This window comes from Musa acuminata, chromosome BXJ2-8 (genome assembly GCF_036884655.1).
Source record: "Musa acuminata AAA Group cultivar baxijiao chromosome BXJ2-8, Cavendish_Baxijiao_AAA, whole genome shotgun sequence".
Classification (NCBI taxonomy): Eukaryota; Viridiplantae; Streptophyta; class Magnoliopsida; order Zingiberales; family Musaceae; genus Musa; species Musa acuminata.
Genome location: NC_088345.1, coordinates 53,326,833 through 53,349,225, shown reverse-complemented (window position 1 = coordinate 53,349,225; position 22,393 = coordinate 53,326,833). Strand labels below are relative to the sequence as shown.

Sequence of the window (22,393 nt, the reverse complement as noted above, 5' to 3'; positions counted from 1 at the left end):
GTCTTCAAAGAAGGTTCTGTAACTTTACACCGACTCGCTCCCATGGTTGATGCCATCAGAAGCACACATTGGGTGGGCTGCGCACCTCATCCCCATTACTTTGGGACAACTGCATCCTTCGGGAGTTCCAATGAGCTGCTACAGAATAAATGCATTTACCAATAGCATCTTATCCATGATCTTGGAAGAGCCAAAGTAGTGACATAAAAAAGACAAACATTTAATGTGGAAATGTGCCCATGGATAAAAATGAAAAAAAAAAAAAATCTCATTTCGATAGTTACATGCTTCGCTATCGAACATTACGGGTATCTTTTTCCTCTCTTACAAAACATATATACAGAGGTTAAATGGTCTTCGGCTATAACTCCAGATTTCTCCACTGATGTTGCGAGTTGAGAAATCACAGCAGGTACTAATTCTTTACGGGGGAGGTTCGATGATTAGGCTTCTTCGGTGACATTTTATTCCGTTTGACTGCTTGACGAAGCACCCTCATCCGTATCTAGCTCCTGGTCAACCCCTTTGACCTGTCGATCAAAAGAGAACAAAAATAAACCAGACAAACTTTTTATATATAAGAAATCAACAGTAATACAAAGTGATATGTCACTGTTATTTGGGAACGTCTGTTTCCGTCAAGATTCTTAACTGCCTCGTCCTATGAGATGGAAAGTTGTACAAGAGCTAAAACATTTTAGCATACTTGAATTCTAAAGGACATGCGGTGGCACTCGAAACAAATGGATGTCATGATATTACCTCCGGCACATAATGCATAAGCATATTCTCGATGCCAGACTTCAATGTCACAGATGAGCTTGGGCAGCCGCTACAGGCACCTTGCATTCTTAGCGTGACTATCCCAGAATCCCTGAAGAAGAGCAAACATTAAGTAAAATCAAGCTACCGCTGAATCAACATGGGAGTATAGCTTATTTTTTGGTCTGATGAGAGCAAAGAAGAGAAATACGGATCAAATCCACGATACTCGATATCCCCACCATCATCCTGCACTGCAGGTCGAATTCGTGTTTCTAGTAATTCTTTGATCATTGCAACAATTTCTGAATCGTCCTACAAAAGTAACGCTTGGCCTCAGAATATCACAAAAGTCAGCATGCCGATAGTATATTAGGTCCTAAATGCAAAAAAACAAGTTATACCAACAATATAAAAGTACATTAAAAAGTCAATATTAAACTGTAATTCCAGGCAACACATCTAGTTTGCACTGAGCTGAATAAGTTTTCTCCTCATGGAGAAAACTACGATGCTAGAAGAGAGCCGACCATTAAACATCCTGCACCTACAAACTTTTAGTTATGTTACACCATTCAATTCGTTTACTTGTTCAAGATCTTTGTTTTCCAATGACAACCGATCCCTAACTAGGTCAACTATATTCTTTTAATTACAGAAGGAACCAACTTGGCATACAAATTCTGGTCACTTGCATATTATTTAGATATGATGATACCTGTAGCAATAATTGAATATTCCACAACCAAAGTGCATAAGTGATACCTCATGGATTGCTGTGTCCATATAAGCTGCAACATTTGAGTCGAGCAAAAGTGGTTTTCCAGATGAATAGAAGTCCATTATTGCTGCAAAAATCTCGGGCTTCAGAAAATCCCACGAAGCTTCTTCTGACTTTGTTACCGTGACAAAATCTGATCCGAAGAAAACTCTTGAGACTCCTGGATTAATGAAAATTCAGTCAAATTTCAGCATGTCTATTTGCAATGTAATCAGTCATTTGTAACAGAGAAAAGGAGCAGTATGCTGATAAGCATATGGATTAAAAATCCAGCAAGAAATAAGGATATCTGGATAATATACCGAAGGAACTTAACCTCATAAAACATCCCTTTGCACAAACACCTTACAACTTAATAAGCAAAACTTCTCTTCTTCCTAGGATTCCTAGGACGAAATTGCCCTGCTTGTGCTACACTGCGCCAGAGCTTTGTCTTGCATAACCATAGTTCTCATCAATGAGATAGTTTAAAATCACTTAGATATTGCATGGCTTAGTTATATCAAAATTGCAAGCAAGCAATTAAAATTTTGAAAAAACAGAACCTATCTCTACACCCATAGACCTGAATCAGGCTCAGATTGATTCCAAACTCACCTCGCCAATAACAAAGGGATCATCCCCTCTCAGAGATGACAAGTGTTAACCAGGGGTGTCAACCCACTCTCAGAGATGAGAAGTGTTGACCAGGGGCATGACCCTTCCTTCAGAGAGCTGTATCATGTAGCGGGGGCTGGTTAAATATGAAGCATGGACATGGAAAGGGGGAAATGGAACACAATATGATACTAATAGGTCAACACAGAAAACTGATAAAAGTAGGACATGACATGCATGCAAACAGCAACTATTATATCCACACCTCTACGTGCTATTGTTGTTTTATCCTCATACCTGGAGAACTTATCGAAGCCAAAGTAAAACACTTAATTGTGTAGAAAGATTCTCCTAACTGTAACCTACGTGAAGATGATTGATACTACTTACCCAGCAATTAGATTAGAAAAAACATAGATTTCAGTATCCATATAACCCACATTTAAGAAATGTAAAATGCAAATTTTGACAAAATACACATAAGCATAAGACATAATAATAGCAACTACAAATACCATACGTGATATAGGGAACAAGAAATTATTAAGAGGAATCACAATTTCAAAAAACAAAACAAAACAATGAATTAAATATATAAATGATATTTATAACACCAACAGATAAGTTATCAACATAATAGAGTATACTAAGTTATTTGAGCAACAAATCAACTATGTTTCTAGAGATTTGATGTAAAAGAAAGATACCATCAATGGATAATTATCCAATTCAATATGAATAAAAAACACATTTAACATGTCATCGAAGCTCACTGTTAGAAGTCTAAGAATAGCAAGAGATGAAACAGAAAAGAAAATATACCATCAATTTCAAACATAGATTTAGCCAGTGGTGAAGTCATAGCCGAACGAGCATTGGGAAAATCAGCACTTCCAACTTCCATTACCGGTTGTCCTGGATAAAACATGAGAGACAATGGATTGGGTGTCGACTGTGTTTGGATAAACAGGCTCCTCCTCTGTCCTGAGCATATAATGATCAGAGCAAAAGTAAGTCTTCCGCAAATTTCTGCAAGAGACAGTAGCTTCATCATATGTTACAACACACGATAACACAAGTGACATCAGCATAACATCAGGTTAAAGACTTAAGGTTCCTGATGCAACGATGACTATTCCAATCAGATGGTAAGGTTCCTGATGGATGCTAATTTAGTTTCTTACACTTTGATTGTCATAGATCTCTGAAACTGATTAAAGAAAAGATAAAAAAATGAAAAAGAAATGTTAAGGAAAACATGCAAAGAAGTTCCAAAGATAGAAGCATATACAATTAACCATGCAACTTAATTTTAAAAGTAGTATGAGCATTCTCACTCCCGATAAGATGAAAATAAGTTACCCGAAACCTACATATGAGATTATTAATCAAACAGAGACGCTGCGAGTAGTGTTTTGACCAATTAATTTACCTTCCTGATTAAGCTAGCCGGTTCCTCAGGACCTGCCATATCACTACTTGTACTTATTAGGGGGGGGAGAAATAAGCCTTAACAGCTGCCTAATAAAGAGCTCATATACACACGAAGGATACCAATCAACCCAAAAGTACGGGCACTCAATGTGCTATGTCCCCGTACTGTCTTGCATCATCGTCGTATGAGCCATTCACTAACAAATGAATGTTCAACATCATTATTGTCCTAATTACTTATAAGTACATGCAACAAAAGTACCTTTTGAGCTTATTGACAAGCACAATGATGCCAAAGGCAATCAAGATGCTATAACAGCGGAAACTTTGGGAACAGATGAGAACAGAAGAGACAACAGAAGACAATCTGACCTCCGAACCGAATCCACGGTGACGATGCCCATGAATTGGATGGATTTCGAGAAAAGGGCCATTGATTCCGAAGAGGAAGAGGGATCGACGCAGAAGAGATTGCACGAAGAGAAGCATAGAGATAGCATCCGCTACTCCCCCTGATCAAACTTGGATTAGGATTTGTAGTCCTACCCAAGAGATAGGTTATCGCAACCAGCCTTGCGGATCTCTTCATCCCCTGCTTCGTATAGGTTGTCCTGAGACCTACAATATACTAGAAGCGGGAGGGATCTCCTGTTACCCAAATTTTGACGAACTCCAAACAAGAAAATAGGCAGGGCGAGATCGTATACCCGCTCCTTTGCGTCGCTCGACGCGGGCTTCCAAAAGTGCCGCGAATGCGGGCGAAGGGCGAGAGCCACCGAGGGGGAAAGGAGATCGATGTAAGCCGAGGTAGAGACGGCACCGATGCCCGTGCTTAGGCAGAGGGCAAGCGTGGCGGCAAGGACGGCGAGAGAGAGAGAGACAGGAGCGGGTTCTCCAGAGAGATAATAGAAATACTTTTCCTCACCCGTTTATTCATTCCACATCGACGGGTGACGTATTTCATTAGAAGAAAACTGGGCTCCACTAGACAATTTAACACGTGGCAATTTTATCTTGAATCATTCACCAGGTACGATTGGGTCAGATGAACGTATTCTTTGTTCATTTGTAATCTTTCTTTCTCCCTTCGTCGTTGATATATATATATATATATATATATATATATATATATATATATATATATAATCTAAAAATAAAAAATAAAATAAATTCAAGTTAATATAGCTAACTACAATTAGCATTAGTTGATTAAGTTGAAAATACGACTTCCTAAAAGATATTAATGTCAATTAAAGTTTTGAGTGGAGACAAATGATAATGAACTAACGGACGTAGAGCACAACGCAAATATGTTTTTGGTAAAATATTAAATAACTTGATTAATTAGAAATTCTAATACAGAATTTGTATAGGAGTTTATCTCAAAACATAAATTTACAAGGATAAATGGCAAAGGGTAAGTCCTCTAAAAAAATCTTTTTATTTTTTTTTACTTCGATTAGATCCATGAATTTTTATATATCATTCCTTATTTCTTAAATAATAAAATTATTTTTTTTATGTTTTAACTGATGAAATTGTCTTTAGCTTCTGTTTTGTCGATCGTTACTTCTACCTTCCCTCTCTTTTTTCCTTTGACCTCTTCGTCTTCGTCACTAACGTTTGCCTTCGCTCTAATACTCTTTTTATCTTTTTTTTTTTGTCACCTTTATCTCTTGTCTTGAAATACCTCGATTGATCCTATATACATATGAAGAAAGATTAAAATTAATTTATAAGAGTCTTTTATGAGTATATTATTATTAAATTAAATTTAAACATTTTCATCAACCGTTTGGGTTAAACAAAATTGATATATCAATTAGCCTATCAAACTCGGGTTGTGACTTTTGGTATCATAGCTGATGACTATTCATCGATAGAATAAGAGAACTCATCATTGAGCTACTCTTCACGTGCTTGACGTGAACGTCAAACCTTTGAGTAGAGAAAATTGAATTAAAATAAAAGTATTTAGGCTAGAGGTGATTTTATTTTTTTTAATAAAATACTTAATAAGAGTATAGTAAATCTAACAAATCCATAATCCGATTCAATCGGGATAGATTTAACTAACTTTCACCGAAGAACAAAATATGATCCTAAGTCATAGTCTTCAAAAACTCATATTAGATTCTAATATTTAATAAAATTGCGATAAGACCTTGGAGTTTCAGACAAAAAAACATGAAATTGTATATAAAATATTAGATTGATGGAAATGTTCAAATTTCTAGAAGGATATGGATATAGATTTTGATCGGGTCATTAATAACTCCAAAATGCTCAAAGTCGACCATGGAAAAAAGAGAAGCAATCTTGTCCCTATTGTTATGTCCTTTTCAAAGCACAATAAGACATCTTATTGCAAGAGACATGTTTGAAAGAGAAGGAAAAGGAAGAAAAAGAAAAGAAAAGAAAAGAAATCACCATCATTCACATTGTACAAATGGACATATGTGGATTCAACTTGCCAATAGTTTCAAGGCAAACACATTATCTCAAACTAATCTTATCTTTCCAAAGACTTTGAATACCCTTTTTTATGTTTTCTTGTTCTTGAGATCTTTACTAAGTTCCATGAACCATCCAAGGTGGCAATCCGATCTACAAAGTTACCATTGTTGGTAGACAAGAAAAAAAAAGATTGTTGTTAGACAAGACACCACAAGTCAAAAACTGTTTGATCAATAGAAAGTGGAGGAAAATAATTAAATGGAGAAAATATTCTTTTTCATTATTACTCAATGGAAATAAAATTAACAAAACTCATCTAAAATCTTATCTTAAACTGTGATGATAAATGACAGCAAAATAAATCTAAAGAATAATTAAAACATATACCCTACACCATTACCTTTTTCTTTTGGTGAAGGACAAGCTTAAGCTGAGAGAAGACCATGAAAGTAGTATGAATTTATTTGCTCTTAGTAAAGCAACAATAAGAATTATGAAGCATTTATTTCACTGATAATTTGGTAGATGGAGACCTGTTAGGATGTGAATGACTTGTTCATGTACATGTGATGGATGGATGGATTGGGATCTCTCTCATAAGCCACAAAATAATAGGATTAACCAGTCAACCATCTTCCAATCTTTATCAAGATGGAAGGATTCCTAACAAATACATACATACATACAAATTGTGACTTGGCCAGGGAAGGCAGTATTGGGGGCAGTTCCTTTCTCCCTATTCTACCTACCCGTTTTCCTACCTAACTAATGAGATAGTTCTGATCCTTCTGATGTGGTTAATTAGGGCCCCACAATGTCTTGCAATCAAGAAGCGTGTATATTGTTGGGTGACGAGCTAACGGGTAAGTAGTTGTGCACGCAAGAAAGCTCCCCAAATCCTTCGGGCGCTTACAATATTACATGAAACCCAATCGAGTGATCCCCAACATCTTGCTCGCCTCTCGTTTCGAGCTCTCACCATTCGAGACTCACATCCATGGCGATGCGGATACCTCCCTCGTAGATTCATCGGTGGAAGCTTCCCCGTTCCACCCCAAAGTCGCCACCTTTGGCGCCCCGATTCGGAGGAATGCGTCTCCGGATGTAAAGATGCGATCTTGGGCCAGAATGAGGGGCTCTTCCTGGGGTCCGTCGATCTAGCGGCGAGGATGAAGCGATCCCTCCGTTTGCCCTTCAGCTTTTTGATCCTCGTCGCTGTGTTTTCTGTCCTCAGCTTCCGGGCGGCGGTGCAGGACAGCAGGCGGCGGGAGCGGCGGCCGGAGGTGGCCCCTCCGGCCAACGCGACTCTTCTTAGGTTGGCGGCGGTGGAGTCCGGGGAGGCGGAGCTGCGGAAGGACGTCGACGACCTCCTCGACGGGACCTTCCCCTCTGGCCACCGTGGCGTGGCCGGGTGGCGGCTCCGGACCCACTTGGACTGGCGGCAGGAGAACCACCTGGAGGTGCTGCGTCGGAATGAGCCCCGGTTTCCCCACCGGCTCCGGGGCCCCAAGGACTACCGGGCCTTGCCCGATTTCCGCCGCCCCCTCCGCGACTGGTTCCGGCGCCGCCGGTTCCATCCCGGGGTCATGTCGGAGCTGGTCGAGCTCATCAAACGCCCCATCGATCGCCACCACGGCCGCCCCGACACCAAAACAGAGCGGTACGGCTCCTGCGCCGTGGTCGGCAACAGCGGGATCCTCCTGAACAACGACCACGGCGGCCTGATCGACGGCCACGACCTGGTGATCCGCCTCAACAACGCTCGCGTCAGCGGGTACAACCACAAGGTCGGATCAAAGACCGGCCTTTCCTTCGTCAACAGCAACATCCTCCACCTCTGCGCTCGAAGGCCGGGCTGCTTCTGTCATCCGTACGGCGAGACCGTCCCCATCGTCATGTACATCTGCCAACCCGTCCATTTCCTCGACTACGCCGTGTGCAATTCGTCCCACAAGGCGCCGCTCCTCATCACGGACGTGCGGTTCGACATGCTCTGCGCCCGGATCGTGAAGTACTACTCTCTGAAGACGTTCGTGGACACAACAGGGAAGCCGCCGGGGGAGTGGACGAAGGTCCACGAGGAGAAGATGTTCCACTACTCGTCGGGGATGCAGGCGGTGATGCTGGCCTTGGGGATCTGCGACCAAGTCAGCGTCTTTGGCTTCGGGAAGTCGGCGGAGGCGAAGCACCATTACCACACGAACCAGAAGGCGGAGCTGGACTTGCATGATTACGAGGCGGAGTACGCCTTGTACAGGGACCTGGTGGAGCAGCCGCAGGTAATACCCTTCCTCAAGGACTTTGGATTCAAGGTTCCTCCAGTAGTATTCTACCATTGAACTGATTGCTCGGATCGAATAAGTTGCAATTCACCATTTTGTGATAGAAAAATCTTGCAAAAAGAAGGAAAAGAAAAAAAAAAAAAAAAAAAGAATTGTTAGTCAGATTGTTTGGTAGATTTTCGATAGATTGTTCGTGAGTCGAAGATGTAGTTTGAGTTGCCATGTCTAATTTTCGATGTTGTTTGTGCAAATAATTATGTTGATAAGGGTTTTGAGATTTACTTCATGTCGATTCTTTTGTAAAAAAAATGGAAACTTTGTCCCATATGATAGTTCTCCATTAGTTGATGAATTTGTCGATTGTGTTCGAAAAGCTGGATTGATCGAATGGGTTACACAAGAGATCTCTCTTGGTCAAGCACACATATAACTTGGTCCATAGTTCTGATATTGCATAAGGAATTCGTGACTTGAGGGAAATGACTCTTCTTCAGCTCTCCGATAAGATCGGGGAGATTTAATGCTAATCATGTTAAGTTGTTTTCACTGCAGACTGTCTGTTGATTACAGCAACCACCATATGTGAGCTGCCGCCATGGAATTAAATCGATAGAGTTAGCAAATCTAATTAGATTGGTTCTGTGTGACCTATCATGATATTAAGTAGCTGATAGCTTCATCAATGTTTCGCATTGTCCTTGACATGGCACACACTGCATCATTCCCATCGCTTCTCTAGCTTATTCTCCGACCCGTTGTTTCAGGAAGCAGCTCAGCTGGGTTGGATTTTCTACGACGCACACAACAAATATTTTGCATCTTTTATGTCATTATTATTTATCCTTGTTTAGATTTTGGCAAATAGTTTATGCCATCTTTTATGTCATAAACTGCAGCCAAGTTAGCAAACAGTTTACATAAAAGGTACATAAAAGATGCATCTTTTATGTCTAATTTATGGTACGTGTAAAGAAAGTTTTGTTATTTTCCCTGAACTCACTATAATTAATAGTTAAACCCAGTATCAATATTTACCACATTGTGCTTTTGCAACAACTGAGCTTTCTTTCATAAGAAGAAAAGCTGTTGCAAAAATTCACAATAAAAAACTCTTCAAGTGTAGCATTTCACTGCAAAATGGCTCATCTTGCTTTTATGCATTCAAAGCAACATGTTGTGTTGGTTGTGCATTATGAGCACTGGATGGACCAGTATCAGTTTCAATTCCATTTTCAAGGGTTCTGAAACAACTATTGTTCACTTTTGAAATTTGTCACTGCAAGATTTAGGTCATGTACTTGGGATCCATCATGGTTGTAGTAACTCAAGGAAGTTAGTGTGTTGTGAATTCTTGTACTCCAAAAAGAATTTGGGTTTTCTAGCACAAAAGTTGCCAAGCAACTATCTGATCTACTGACTTTAAGAAGGCTTGCTCAAGAATTATATGCAGGTTAGTTCTTCTGATAAGGTTGATGCTAAACCAAAAAATGTCAGAAATTTTGATGTAAATATGGTATACTATATGATGGGGAGCATTTATGCGCCTTGATCCATGATGCTAGTTAGTAGGGCAGTTTTAGCCAGTTGAAAAAGAGAAGATGATTTTTATACACTTTTATGTGGTTGATTGATCTGTTTTATGGTTACTTTTTAGTTACTAAACTTATCTGTTTATTGTAAAATAATTGGAAGAAAGACAAACAGATAAGGAGAGCAAGAAAGGGGCAAATATGTTATGTCTGTTGTTTTAGCTGCATAAATATGTTCTCTGGTGATTAAGAAATCACATTCTCAGAAACAACAACACTCGCAAATGAACACAAAAAAAAAAAAAAAAAAATACCTTGTTGGTTTCATCATTCATCCATCTGCAGTGGGACTCCTGTTGACTTCTGGTGCTATATCCTGTATGAAGTTGACACTCGAACCATGATACTGCTCCTGAATGGAAAAGAGATGAATCGAAGAGGAAACATGATACCTTCGATCAAGAAGAGGAAACATGATGAATTGAAGAATACCCTACAGGAATATTCTAGCCTTGAGGTTTCTATTATTTTTCTCTAGAAAAATTTGCACCCCTACCTTTGGTTTCCCAAAGATTGACAAAGGGATGCTTGGAAGGCAGAAAAAAGAACATTAGAAGAAACCAAGACCACATCTTTTTTTTTTTTCTTTTTTTTTTTTAAAGTGGAGGGTGGAAAATGAGTGACTTTTTACACAATCGGTAAAACATTTCAATGTCCCAACCAAAACGACAAGCCTCTTCTTCTCCCTTTCTTTTTGCCCTTTTGACAAAAGAGAAAGCATGATGGCATTGCTTTATTTATTTAAATACAGAGAGCAAAAAGCAATGCTCAATCTAAGTCAGAGAGTGCAACGGACCCACAAAATTCCCTTACTTGGTCTTAGGCTGACTTGATAACACGTTGGTAATGGATCCATTAAATTTATCGGGTCGGATATGAATCCTCGATCCACAAAACTATATATATATATATATATATATATCTGATACCAATTAAATACCATCATGGATCGGATCGAGTCAAAGGTGGATTATACCCGACGATAACATCCCTACGACCGGCACGCCAGGTTTATGACAAAATGCCCAAAGTTCCCCCACCTTTGTCGTGGGGCAAAGAAGAAATCCAGCTCACGATGCTCATTTAGTGTCCCACTTTACTCTTCCGAGCATCTTAAATCACTAGCCTGCGCTGAGTAAGGCTGGTGGAAGTGCAGACCAACTTGCTAGCTTCGGTGGGTGAAAAGATTCGTGTTGTACTTGGACCGATCTCGTCCTCTGAGCTGAGCTCTGACGGTAGTCTAAAGCTGTCTGTAAATTAATGAAGAATTCTTCTTCGCTGGAACTAAAAAATTGCAAATGTCGAGCCCGCCCAACCATCATTATATCATTTGGTTCTCCGGACGCCCCCACGGCTTTCTGTCTTCTCCTGCTTCTTCCCTTTGTTCATCTGCCGTCCATTAGGTTCTAATCAATGAGTCGGCCATAGACCTCTGTGTCTCTGTCGACACTCCTACCCCAGCCACTCATAAAAGATCAAAAGATGGCCACTCCATAACGGAAAAAAAAAAAGAGTTGTGATTGTTGTTGACCCAACAATTCTTGTGGCAGCTATTCTTCATTGACTGATCCGCTTGAGTCGTTCAATAATTTGCATGTGTTTATCTTTCTAAACTTGGTTCTTTGCACCTGCGAGAGTTCGATCGCAAGACATCTTTCCCCTTCTACCCAAGGATGTAGTACTTCACCCATCGTAGCACACCCTCAGAATATATATATATATATATATATATATATATATATATATATATATATATATATATATATATATATATATATATATATATATATATATATATGTTGTACGCTCCGTCGGTCACGGTTACAACTAGAGACTCTGCAGGGCTAAATTATATGCTGAAAGAAGACACGACGAAGAGAAGGGAACGTTGATATGGGCGTGTATATTACTGGGACGTGGCACAACTTTAATCCTACCCACTCTCAAGTTATTCTCACCATATTTACCTGATTTAGTGAAAAAGGATCCCGACTTATTCTGGTAACTTTTCTAATCTCAATTTAAGTTGTAAACAAATACATCACATCACCCACCAACAATTCTAGCACCAAAAGACATAACATTGCTAAGCTAACAATTTTTGGTCCCATAAGAGGCAACAACATATTCACTGATATACAAAATGTAGTTGGCAAGTATATCTATCCCATTAACAATTGTCACTGTCAAAGAAGGGAAAAAGGTAACTACTTAATGGGGGCTTCTAATGCCAAGAAATATATCTTCTACTTAAAGCATCCGCAGGCGTGTTAGCAAACTGCTTTTCAGCTTCTACAATACACGAAACAACACGGAGAGCCATGTTATCTGAACAATTTTAGACAAGCAAGTGACACCATGTTGATTCAATTACTCAATTCAACATCTATGTGATATTTACAGTTGTAGTTCCTTCCATATCAATTTTCAGATCCATAATGATGATGATACCAAATATGGATATTTCTTGTTTTTTTTTTTTTTTTTTTTTTTGTATACTTATCTACCACTAGGTAATCCTTCAAAACGTGAACTGTGCAAATGTAAATGTGGTCTCATGAAATAATATCTCCAAATCTGTTATAGACCTCAGCAGTCACTATTGATCAGTGATGGTAACGATAATATGGATTTACCTGACACCAGAATTTGCTCAATGCTGCCAACCCGAAGCTAAGGTGGAATTTGGCTTTAGCAACTTGGCCCTGTTAGAAATTAACATGTGAGTTAGTTTCGACATGAGAAAATTCTTCAATTGAAATACATGGATACGTTCTTCAGTCTCGATCACGGCTGACTCCACGTAGCAGTTTAGCTCTGAAAGAACCTTGATTATTTCACAAGGCACCGCCGGATTATGGGCCGTCTCTATGAGCATCACGCTGTTGACATTAACATCATTAAAAAGGAGAACCCTGAGAATAGCCGCAAGTGATAGGCAAACATACTTGCACACATTATGGTTACATATTGTGCACGATATCTAATCTACAGAACTGATTCCCATATATCATGCTGCAGTTTACGAGTGGGGACTCTTTTGACTCTTGAGAATATGATTAGGCAACTGGCTGTTTTACTACTAATTCTAATAGAGCAGAATTCCATTTTATTAGCAAACAAAAAAAGACTGAATATTTCATGATTAGAATATCCAAGTAAAATGAATCTCTAATGGAGTAGAATTTCATGCTAATCAGCTCACAAAAGGGTTGCATATTTCATAATTGGAGGTAACCAAGTAGAACTGCATCTTATATGATCAATCCCCAAATGTTAAGAAATGACACCAACACAACGACAAAAAAATATAATCACAGGTACAGAGAAATGCAGAAGCAACAGGAAGCACACACATTATTATTCCTTTTCTTCCTTGGAGTTTGATCAGAATATTACACATAGCAAGTTATGTGCTTTTGTTTACGGCGCTTTTTCTTGGACCTAAACAGTGGCCAAAGGTTACAACACTATAACAGAGGCGAGGTTTAGTCACCTGGATATCTGACATCAACTGTGTGGTGATCGCTTGTAGGAGAACTAACGAGAGTAGATCTTATCTAAAAAATGAGAGCTACATGGTATCCTGAAAGCACTATCATAGAGGAAATAACCGGACATGAAGATGTAGTCTTAAATGAAATGTTAGGTCTTTTATTTTTCTTAGAGAATATGGCCTATTAAACTGAGAATTGATCCTACGCTTTGAAACTGATCTTTGACACTTTCAAGAGCAAAGAAAATTCACCACACATTTATTGATAATATGAACCACTAGGTGCTGACAGAATAATGATAAACAAAAATTTAACGATAAAGATAACGAAAGGAAAGCAGCACACCTTGTCCTTGGTCCATTGTAGACAAAACGCAAAGATGTTGCAGAATCGGCATAGAGCTGTAAATAATAATATAAACTCAGTAGTCTCAGCCCGTTCCAAAGTGATGCAACCTACCGAAAACATGCTAAATTTTGAAGGGTAGCCAGAGACATGAGATAAAGACTTCATTTGAAACACAATATGCTAACGGTGCATGATAGGGAACCTAAACCTCCAACTTGTGAACCTGGCAGCCAGAAATATATTAGTACACTTTAGAAACAACCTGGTTCACGCTAGAATTTAAGGAGAAGCCAATGAAGTAACTACAAGTATATTCAAGTATGGACTTCTAATGATTGTATTATAAAAATGTTGTAATAAGTTTTTCATCTTTTCATACATGAATAAGTTTTCAAGGTAAATGAAAAATAATATATCTTTTTTTTTGTTTTGATGGAAACTGAGACTATAGTCAGATGTCCTAATAATTTCACGATAATGGTGATAGTTGGTTATGATGCCTGGAACTTGCAACCCGGAATAGTTCAGGCCTGAATAGATTGGCGTGTCACAATATACAGTTAAGGAAATATCAGCCATGGCAGAATTTAACCTTCTTGTTTCCAATATCCTCTGCAGTTCCCATTGGCTCAACAGATACCTAGATTAAGTATGTCAACATGAAGAAATATATCACCATAAGACATTAAGTCAATCAGGATTTAAAGGTAATAAAGCAATAAAAAAATAATATCATACTTTTGGATACTTCTGTACTACATCAGTGGAGGCCATCTTGTTCTTAATGAGCTCACCAAGATACTCAACTTTGCATGGCCTACCAGTTACATTGAGACCATGTAACTTCAAATCCAAGATATATCCTTAAGATGGGAAAATTGACAGTCCCAATATAAAAGAAGGATGCCCAGGCATAATTTATCGAAGAAAGAGTTTGATGATACGATTTAGAAATATACTAATCATTTTCTGCTTAAGCATTAATAACAGAATGCAAAAAAACTGATGGGCTCTGATGTCAATGCAAGTTTCAAACAATGAGAAAAGAAACTAAATTAAATATAAAGATTTTTCAATGGCTATCTACTGTCTTTTTTTTTTTTTTGAGGTATTTTTGATGCATAACAGAAAACAATGCTTTCCATTGCACTGGCAAGTATCAAACTGATATTGTTATGTGGACAATTCAAGTTACTAGAGCACCTTAATTATCAAAGCAAATGATCAGCATATTTTTACTGAAAAATGCTTCGAAGTATGGCTCGTGGACATTCTTTTTCATAAAAGCCTCAAGATATCTACTGGTCTTTTATGAAGATATCTCCTTCAAATTGTCAGTAGAAATAGAATAAGCGAGTCACAAACTCATACTGATTAAACTAAAACGTTGGCATTTGTCCATGCTACATATTATGGTTATTGCATATGTTGTTACACCATTGTTTGAGCAACAAGAATCAGCTATGCAACCTAAGCAGCTTCCTTACATGTGACTGTATAGTATATGACGAATTCATCAAATACTCTTGAACCATTAAATGATGTTTTCATTTTGTGAAAGAAGGAAATATGAGGGAGCATCCAGCCAAAAAATGATCATGAAATACTATAGGAGTTCAGAATAAGGTAGGCTGTGTACGTGGTTGCAAATCTTTTATATTCATCTTGCAAAGAAAGAGGAACATTAGCCTTTATTTGCGCTGTGGTAGAAGTAATCAGATGATTATAGGAATATTCAAACTAATTACATGTTCACTCACAATCTTGTAATAAACACTGATCTTAGTAAAATAGAAGCCTCACACTCTACAGTTCCTTTAACCACAACAACTTCAAGATCCTTCAAAATCTCCAGCTGCAAGATCAAAAACTAGATATTAAGAACTCAGAATCAAGAGATCATGTTTAATGGACATTTCTGACTAGAGGAAGACCATCTATTTTCCCTTTTCCTCTGAAACCAGCTGAAAAACCAATAACAAATTATAATTGGCGTCCTAATCTCACCCCATAGACGTCAAAGGAATATTTCCAACTCCCAAACCAATTGACAAAACAACAGTTTAGAAACATGAAGCTTGATCTGGATGCAATAAAATATACAATATACCAGTTTTGTCATATATGACTATATTAACTGCAATCAAGACTGCATCACATGAGTATAATGAAGTGGCCTAGAAAGATACAAAGAAACCATGCGCATAGGTGCACACATGGATGCATATAGTTACACACACTGGACCCAGAAGAAGCTGACTGAAAAGTGGAAAATTTGTTATTAGAGCTACTATTTGCAGATCTGGCTCGTTTTGATAGGGAAACAAGAGAAATCTTTTGATGAACTTAGAAAGTTTCCTACAAGGATATCTTAATAAAGAAAAGGTCAATTGATTCTGTTGTGGGCATTTCAAATGAGCGAGTAGAGTTGAGACTAGTCTTTGTTTTTTGGGATTTTCTTTTATTTATTTATTTATTTATTTTTGGCTTCATCAAGGGGGCCAATTTGTTATGGTGGTTTCTCCACAAACGACTAGGTGAAATTTCACAATCACCTCCTTTGTTTACATAAAAGATGCACATAAGTTAATTAAGAGTGCTGCATAGTGCATACTCCATTCTTTCAGCACATACACTGATATCGTGTGTTGACATCAACCCTTCGCATGATCCAAAATCCAAAGAATGACAAATGACTGTCCGACGTAAATATTGGAATCATAGGACGAGATATTTAGACAGTGGAAACACATGCATGAACATATGACAAACGAAGGACAAGTCTCCTCTTATCCACTTCTTCTATATAAGAGAGTAGTATGCCATGGATTAGTTGTGTGAAGGAAGGAAGGAAGAGAGCAGCATCCTCGTGGTTCAATATGGCGAGCTTACCACCACTGAAACTAGCAGTCCTGTGCCTGTTGCTTGCACTCACCGGAAGACTGCGTGCCGAACCATCATGCATCGCAGTCTACTGGGGCCAAAATGGCAACGAGGGAGGCTTACGAGACGCCTGTGCCACCGGCTACTACAAGTACGTCCTCGTAGCCTTCCTCAACCAGTTCGGCAACGGCCAGATTCCACAGATGAACCTCGCCGGCCACTGTGACCCCAACAGCGGCGGCTGCACTTTCCTGAGCAGCGACATCATCTCGTGCCAGCAGGACTACAACGTCAAGGTGATGCTCTCCCTGGGCGGTGGCATCGGCAGCTACCGCCTGGCGTCCAAGGAGGATGCCAGGGAGGTCGCCCACTACATCTATAACAGTTTCTTGGGCGGCTCTTCCTCCAACCGGCCCCTCGGGAACGCCGTGTTGGACGGCGTCGACTTCGACATCGAGGGAGGGAGCAGAGACCACTGGGACGACCTTGCTCGCTACTTGAAGGCCTACGATACGCCGGAGCGGAAAGTTCATCTGAGCGCGGCTCCACAGTGCCCCATTCCCGACTATTACCTTCAAACTGCGATCGACACCGGTCTCTTCGACTACCTGTTTGTGCAGTTCTACAACAACTACTGCAGGTACACGTCCAGCAACGCGGCCACCTTTGAACAGATATGGAACCAGTGGGTTTCCAAAAACGTAAGCAAGGTGTTCCTCGGACTCCCTGCTTCTCCACAGGCGGCAGGAAATGGCTTCGTCGAACCCGACGAGCTCATAAAGAACGTTATTCCCATCGTCAAGCGTTCAGAGAAGTATGGAGGAATTATGCTATGGAGCAGATACTATGACGGTATCTATGGTTTCAGTCCTCGAGTAAAGAACCATGTGTGTCCCATTGACTTATCCTTCGCCTCGTCCATGAGGATTAAGCCGTTGACGATGATCTGAACTATGTCAGTGAGCCAGTCTACTTGTGAACCATGTCTCCTATGTCCTACGTGTGGTGTTCTCCATCAGTAAAATAAAGATCGTGACATCCTCACTATGTTCTCCATCAATAAAAGAAGTCTTTGATGATGATCTGAACTATGTCAGCGAACTATTCTACTTCCTTGTGAACCCGGGAGGATGTCTCCTATGTTCTTCATCAATAAAATAAAGATGGTGAAATCCTCATCATAACTAATATTGTTTGAATCTGCTTCGTTGAAACCACCTTTATTCCTTCACATTTTTCATCCGCCTTCGACGTCACTACAGACCGATAATGAAATACAGGTAATATCATCTTGTGTAAAACCACGTAATAGTTCTAATCATTTGTTATGAAATGATGTAGTTTATATTTTTTTATCAACCCGTGTGCAGAATTATATAAGATGCCTTCCAGGTGGAAAAAATCGAACTCCCGTGGTATTATTTTTTATGAAGCCTAAGATCGGAAGGAGTTTCCCAACTTAATTGCCTCCGCACCCAAAGTACTAAACCGAGAAAGACAAATACGATGATAAACAGTCAAAAAATAATCTCCAAGTAACTATGTTAAAAGTGAGACAAATCGTAGAGGGACAATTGAGGGGTGAAATATTATGTGGGGAGGTAGTCTTAATCATCTTTAACAATCTATTTTTGTATTTATGTCCATATAGGTAATAGTGAAAAAGGCCGCTCATAATTGTCTGCTTTAGACTTATATCCACGACTACAAGGGCAGGTCTCGTCTCCCTTGTCCAAGCTTGATCATCATACAGATACCAAATGTCTGATAACAATTGATCACCGATATTCCCCTATTGTTTGTCCCTCTCAAAGGTGCACACTTCACGAATTCTTCAAGAGAGTTTTTGAAATGTAGTTATCATCTTATCTAACAAGTAGGGAGAGGAGCCATCGAAATGTCTATTTCAAGTAATAAAGCATATGATCGATCTATTCGGTCCACCAAGAGACCAACTACGAACAAAGGAAGCTTACTCTCAACTAACTTATTTAAGAGCCAAGGCATGCTCCTCTCCTACTTGTCATCGAGACAGGCTGTGGAGGAGCCGAGATGAGCATTTCCTCTCCTTGTCGTCAAGGGACTCACGTCGGGCGATGGGTCTACTGTAGGACCACCCAAGTATCTCGTAGATCTATAGCGATGGTGTTGGGGAGTCATCTCTATCACTGATCTACCCCTCCTCTTTCGCTCGTGTCGGGGCGTGCTCCTTTGTTAAGGGTCTACGAGATTGCCTAGGGCCCTTCCCAGTTTGGCACTAATTTATCCCAGAATCGAATTAGGTCATTGACTTCAACATTTTGAAACACTAGGTCCCCCAGTCTGACTCCCCAAGGGCGAATACCTTGGTTGTAGAGCTTGGTCACTACTTTTTTTATATCTTAATGCCTTAAGTGTGCTTCTACTCTAACCTTGCTAATTAGGTCAAGTTCGACTTGAAGTCTTTTTTCAAAAATTTTCTCATCAAAATTCTCAACTTAAGATATTGAAAAGACTATCTGAGTGATACGATAGCCTTAGTGCTAAAGGGTAAATTGAATGGTGACTCTCTAAACTCGATCTTTAAGTGTCGTCCAACTTTTGTTGAACTCTATCAGATTGACAAAACTTCTTGAATTTCACATTGTTAAATTGTGTTCCATTGTCGATAATTATGACTCTTCCAATTCTAAAGCAAGTGATGATATACTTTCATATGAATCTCTCAAAATACTTCTCAATGATCGACACCAATGAGTTAGCCTCTACCCACTTTGTAAAATAATCAATCCGACGATGAGAAACCTTCGTTGGCCCGAGGCTAATGGAAAGGGTCCGAGAATATCCATATGCCTTTGACCGAAGGGCTATCCGTAATCGATCGGGCTTAAAGGGACTACTGATTGATGTTGTATCCATGTGAAGCTTTATTATCAATCACATTTTTTGCGACATGCCTCATGCACTCTTGAGATGTTGGCACTACATTAGGATAGGGAATATTGATAAGCATCGATGGCAATGGAGTTGGGGGCTATGACTGAACTGGTGGCATCACTTATTGAGCCAACTAAGGTAAAAGTGGATTGATAGCCTATATCATGTATGTTAACATCTATATTTGTTAAGTGGGGTTTAAGAATACATCGATGGAGATGAGTAGGTGGCTCAGAGTCATCCCTAGGGGCTAGATACTTTGGTCATTGAATAGGTGCTAGTATCTCATTAGTGTTTCTGCCGATGTGAAGTTATTGATATGCAGAAAGGGTGATTGTTATCTTCTGCAAGTGAAAATACAATGGGTGAAGACAAAGACTCTTTACTCAAGTATTCATTAAGAGGATCGACGGACAAATATTCCTATGATATTGGGCTCTCTTTTTAGTATTGAAAATATTATAGGAAGATATTATTGACTACCAAGTTAGCCCTACGCGGTTCTAAACTCAATTGTAGTGCAGAAAAAAAGAGCAAGCTAATTGCAATATTGCGAGACCAAATGCGACGTCTTTATCTAAAATTTTTAACATATCGAAGAATATTATGATTATATTTTTTTAATTTTTTTAATTTTCTTGGTTTTCATACTTCGACCAAAATATCATGATTAAGATCAATAAAAAAATGAATCAATTTAAATTTGAGTTCTTCCTATTTGAATGGTGTGACCCGTTTTTTATGGTCTGTTTCTATTGTCCACGTAAAGAAATACGCAAGACCAAAAACGTCGTCTTTATCCAAATATGTTTGAATTATCACCCAAGAGATCAAAGCCATCATAGAGCTATGAATGAAGTAACATCATAGTAACTTATTGTAATATCTTAAATCGAAAATTGGTATAAAAAAAAAATAGATTGATTACTATAAGTATATTATTATTAATTTCAAGTTAAGTATTTTGAGTCGGATCAAATCATGACATTTATTCCAATGCAATCATAGAATAGTTTTCATATTATTGGTTTTCTTATTATTTTTTATTAAGATATTTTAATGAGTATCGTATTATCTTATAATTGAAAAGTCTTATATTTTTAAGTATATACGAGAATTGTATTGATCATTACTCAACTAAGAAAATTCTATTGGAATACTATGCCTAGGAGACGTTTATATGGTATTTATTGCATGATAACATAATTTTACTTCAAACTAGCCAAATAAATCTCGGCAATAATTGATAGGCTTGGAAGAGAACATGGTAGTCTTATCAATCACATAATTTATATACCTAATCTTGTTAGGTTATGTGTCTCACTAACTTATGATAAGATATATTAATATTTTAAAAACTTAATTAGATTTTGATTAAAGTTATCGATGAATAGAAAAGAGTATTAATCTAACTCTATCTAAATCCTTCGCTCTCGTATATATAATGATACACTCACTTTATTTTTTTTCATCACGTAGATCTAAGGTTTTTTATTCAATAATAATATCAAAAGGTATGTGATATTATTTGGATAAATAATATTTTTTTTAATTTTAATCCTGGCTTAATTGTATTCCTTAAGATAGTTTAATTTAGAGTCGTATTTTTATTCATCGCAAATTCCAAAATCCCAACATGCAGAGGGCGACGAGAAAGTCCGTCCAATTTCTTTGTGGTGGGCATTACGTTGAAGATGATGGCAAGAAAAAAGAACCCATGCATCTCACGTTTTAATCAATGGTGGCAACTCCTAATTAATCCTCTCATAATAATTCAAAGAAAACAAAACAAAAAAACTCACCTAATCCTCGACAATGCAAGAGCAATTTATTTTTTTATTTAAATAAATTGATTAATTTAAGAATATTTTCTAATATGTAATAGATTATCAATAATATTTATTCTGTGAGTAGAAAATTAAAAATAAATGTAAAAAAAAGGGAGAAAAATCAAATTGGATCGAAGATTATAAATCTTGACTAGAGACAATAAAAATTTATCAATCAAGAATATCATCAATAATGAAGATTATCTTCAAATCAAGTCAAGAAAATTGTTATTATATATTTGATTTGATGTTACTATAATTTTTTTTTATTTCTGTAATTTTTATTTTATTTTTATACTTGAACAAAATATTGTAATTAATGAAAAATAAATCAATTTAAAATTGAGTTCTTCCTACGTGAATTGTGTGATGCATTATCCATGTGAGAGACTTTCATCCTAGGAGCGTTCTTCACGAAAGTGTTCTTCTTTAAGTCAAAACTAGCCAACTTATTATTATTATTATTATTATTTTAATTATTTTATAGGATTATTATCTTTCTATTACTCTATTTTTTTGTTCCTTTATTATAAAAAAAAAATGCTCTTACAAAAAGAAAAAAAGACAAAAAAAAAAAAAAAAAAAAAAAAGCCCTCGGACACCATTAAGTAATAGTGTATGAGTTTGAGGTAACATGACGACACTTACAAGAAAGAAGAAGGTAACATTTGAGGTGCATGCATGGGATATCAACTCGTGTCCTTTGTTCAAGTCAAATAATCGAGAGACAGCCAACAATAATTGATAGGCAACCAACACCAACTTCTTTATTTTTTTTATCTTCGAAATTGTCGATTATGAGATTGAATCACATCTTCACCAATTATCTTTTAATAAAAATAAAAATAAAAAATCTCTATCTTTATCGTAAGATTATAAGATTGAATCATATCTTCACCGCTTATCTTTAAAAAAAAAAAAAGAAATTACCTTTTTTTTCTCAAAATCCAAAATTCAAAAGAAAAAAAAAAAAAATGTCCCCATGTCGTGTGTTCAATACTGATATCGTGTGTCGATA

General features: G+C 38.0%; 3 protein-coding genes across 10 annotated transcripts; 2 read left to right on the top strand and 1 right to left on the bottom strand.

The window, feature by feature from the left end:
- Positions 1 to 199: 199 nt before the first annotated feature.
- LOC103995649 (nifU-like protein 4, mitochondrial) lies at positions 200 to 4,489 on the bottom strand. 7 transcript variants are annotated; one of them, XM_009416286.3, is made up of 7 exons: positions 4,282 to 4,489; positions 3,947 to 4,202; positions 2,963 to 3,169; positions 1,528 to 1,703; positions 974 to 1,077; positions 763 to 874; positions 200 to 661 (listed from the first exon to the last, which is right to left on the bottom strand). In XM_009416286.3, exons 2-7 carry the CDS (start codon positions 4,161 to 4,163, stop codon positions 572 to 574), a joined length of 906 nt encoding a protein of 301 aa, XP_009414561.1. In that variant the 5' UTR covers positions 4,164 to 4,202; positions 4,282 to 4,489; the 3' UTR covers positions 200 to 571. The 7 variants fall into 7 exon arrangements, 5 of the variants coding, with proteins under 5 accessions (XP_009414561.1, XP_009414563.1, XP_009414564.1 ...); XM_009416288.3 differs by having other exon boundaries at positions 200 to 530; XM_009416289.3 differs by having other exon boundaries at positions 2,963 to 3,124.
- A 2,478-nt stretch (positions 4,490 to 6,967) lies between these two features.
- Positions 6,968 to 9,297, top strand: LOC135620283 (sialyltransferase-like protein 1). Of its 2 annotated transcripts, XM_065123119.1 has the most exons (2): positions 6,968 to 8,310; positions 9,078 to 9,297. In XM_065123119.1, the coding sequence occupies exons 1-2, from the start codon at positions 7,201 to 7,203 to the stop codon at positions 9,162 to 9,164; spliced, it is 1,197 nt and encodes a 398-aa protein (XP_064979191.1). In that variant the 5' UTR covers positions 6,968 to 7,200; the 3' UTR covers positions 9,165 to 9,297. The 2 variants fall into 2 exon arrangements, with proteins under 2 accessions (XP_064979191.1, XP_064979192.1); XM_065123120.1 differs by lacking the exon at positions 9,078 to 9,297 and having other exon boundaries at positions 6,969 to 8,638.
- Positions 9,298 to 16,582: 7,285 nt separating this feature from the next.
- Positions 16,583 to 17,812, top strand: LOC103996415 (hevamine-A-like). Its single transcript, XM_065123118.1, has one exon. It carries the CDS (start codon positions 16,627 to 16,629, stop codon positions 17,578 to 17,580), a length of 954 nt encoding a protein of 317 aa, XP_064979190.1. The 5' UTR covers positions 16,583 to 16,626; the 3' UTR covers positions 17,581 to 17,812.
- Positions 17,813 to 22,393: the final 4,581 nt, after the last annotated feature.

What these genes read in the sequence shown, in the direction of transcription:
- LOC103995649 (XM_009416286.3), bottom strand. Translation starts at nt 4,163, where the DNA reads ATGAAGAGATCCGCAAGGCTGGTTGCGATAACCTATCTCTTGGGTAGG. An exon ending in ATCTATGTTTGAAATTGATG is followed by an intron (nt 1,704 to 2,962) that starts GTATATTTTCTT and finishes TCATTAATCCAG; the next exon opens with GAGTCTCAAGAGTTTTCTTC. An exon ending in TTATGCATTATGTGCCGGAG is followed by an intron (nt 662 to 762) that starts GTAATATCATGA and finishes TCCATCTCATAG; the next exon opens with GACGAGGCAGTTAAGAATCT.
- LOC135620283 (XM_065123119.1), top strand. Translation starts at nt 7,201, where the DNA reads ATGAAGCGATCCCTCCGTTTGCCCTTCAGCTTTTTGATCCTCGTCGCT. An exon ending in ACCTGGTGGAGCAGCCGCAG is followed by an intron (nt 8,311 to 9,077) that starts GTAATACCCTTC and finishes CCGTTGTTTCAG; the next exon opens with GAAGCAGCTCAGCTGGGTTG.
- LOC103996415 (XM_065123118.1), top strand. Translation starts at nt 16,627, where the DNA reads ATGGCGAGCTTACCACCACTGAAACTAGCAGTCCTGTGCCTGTTGCTT.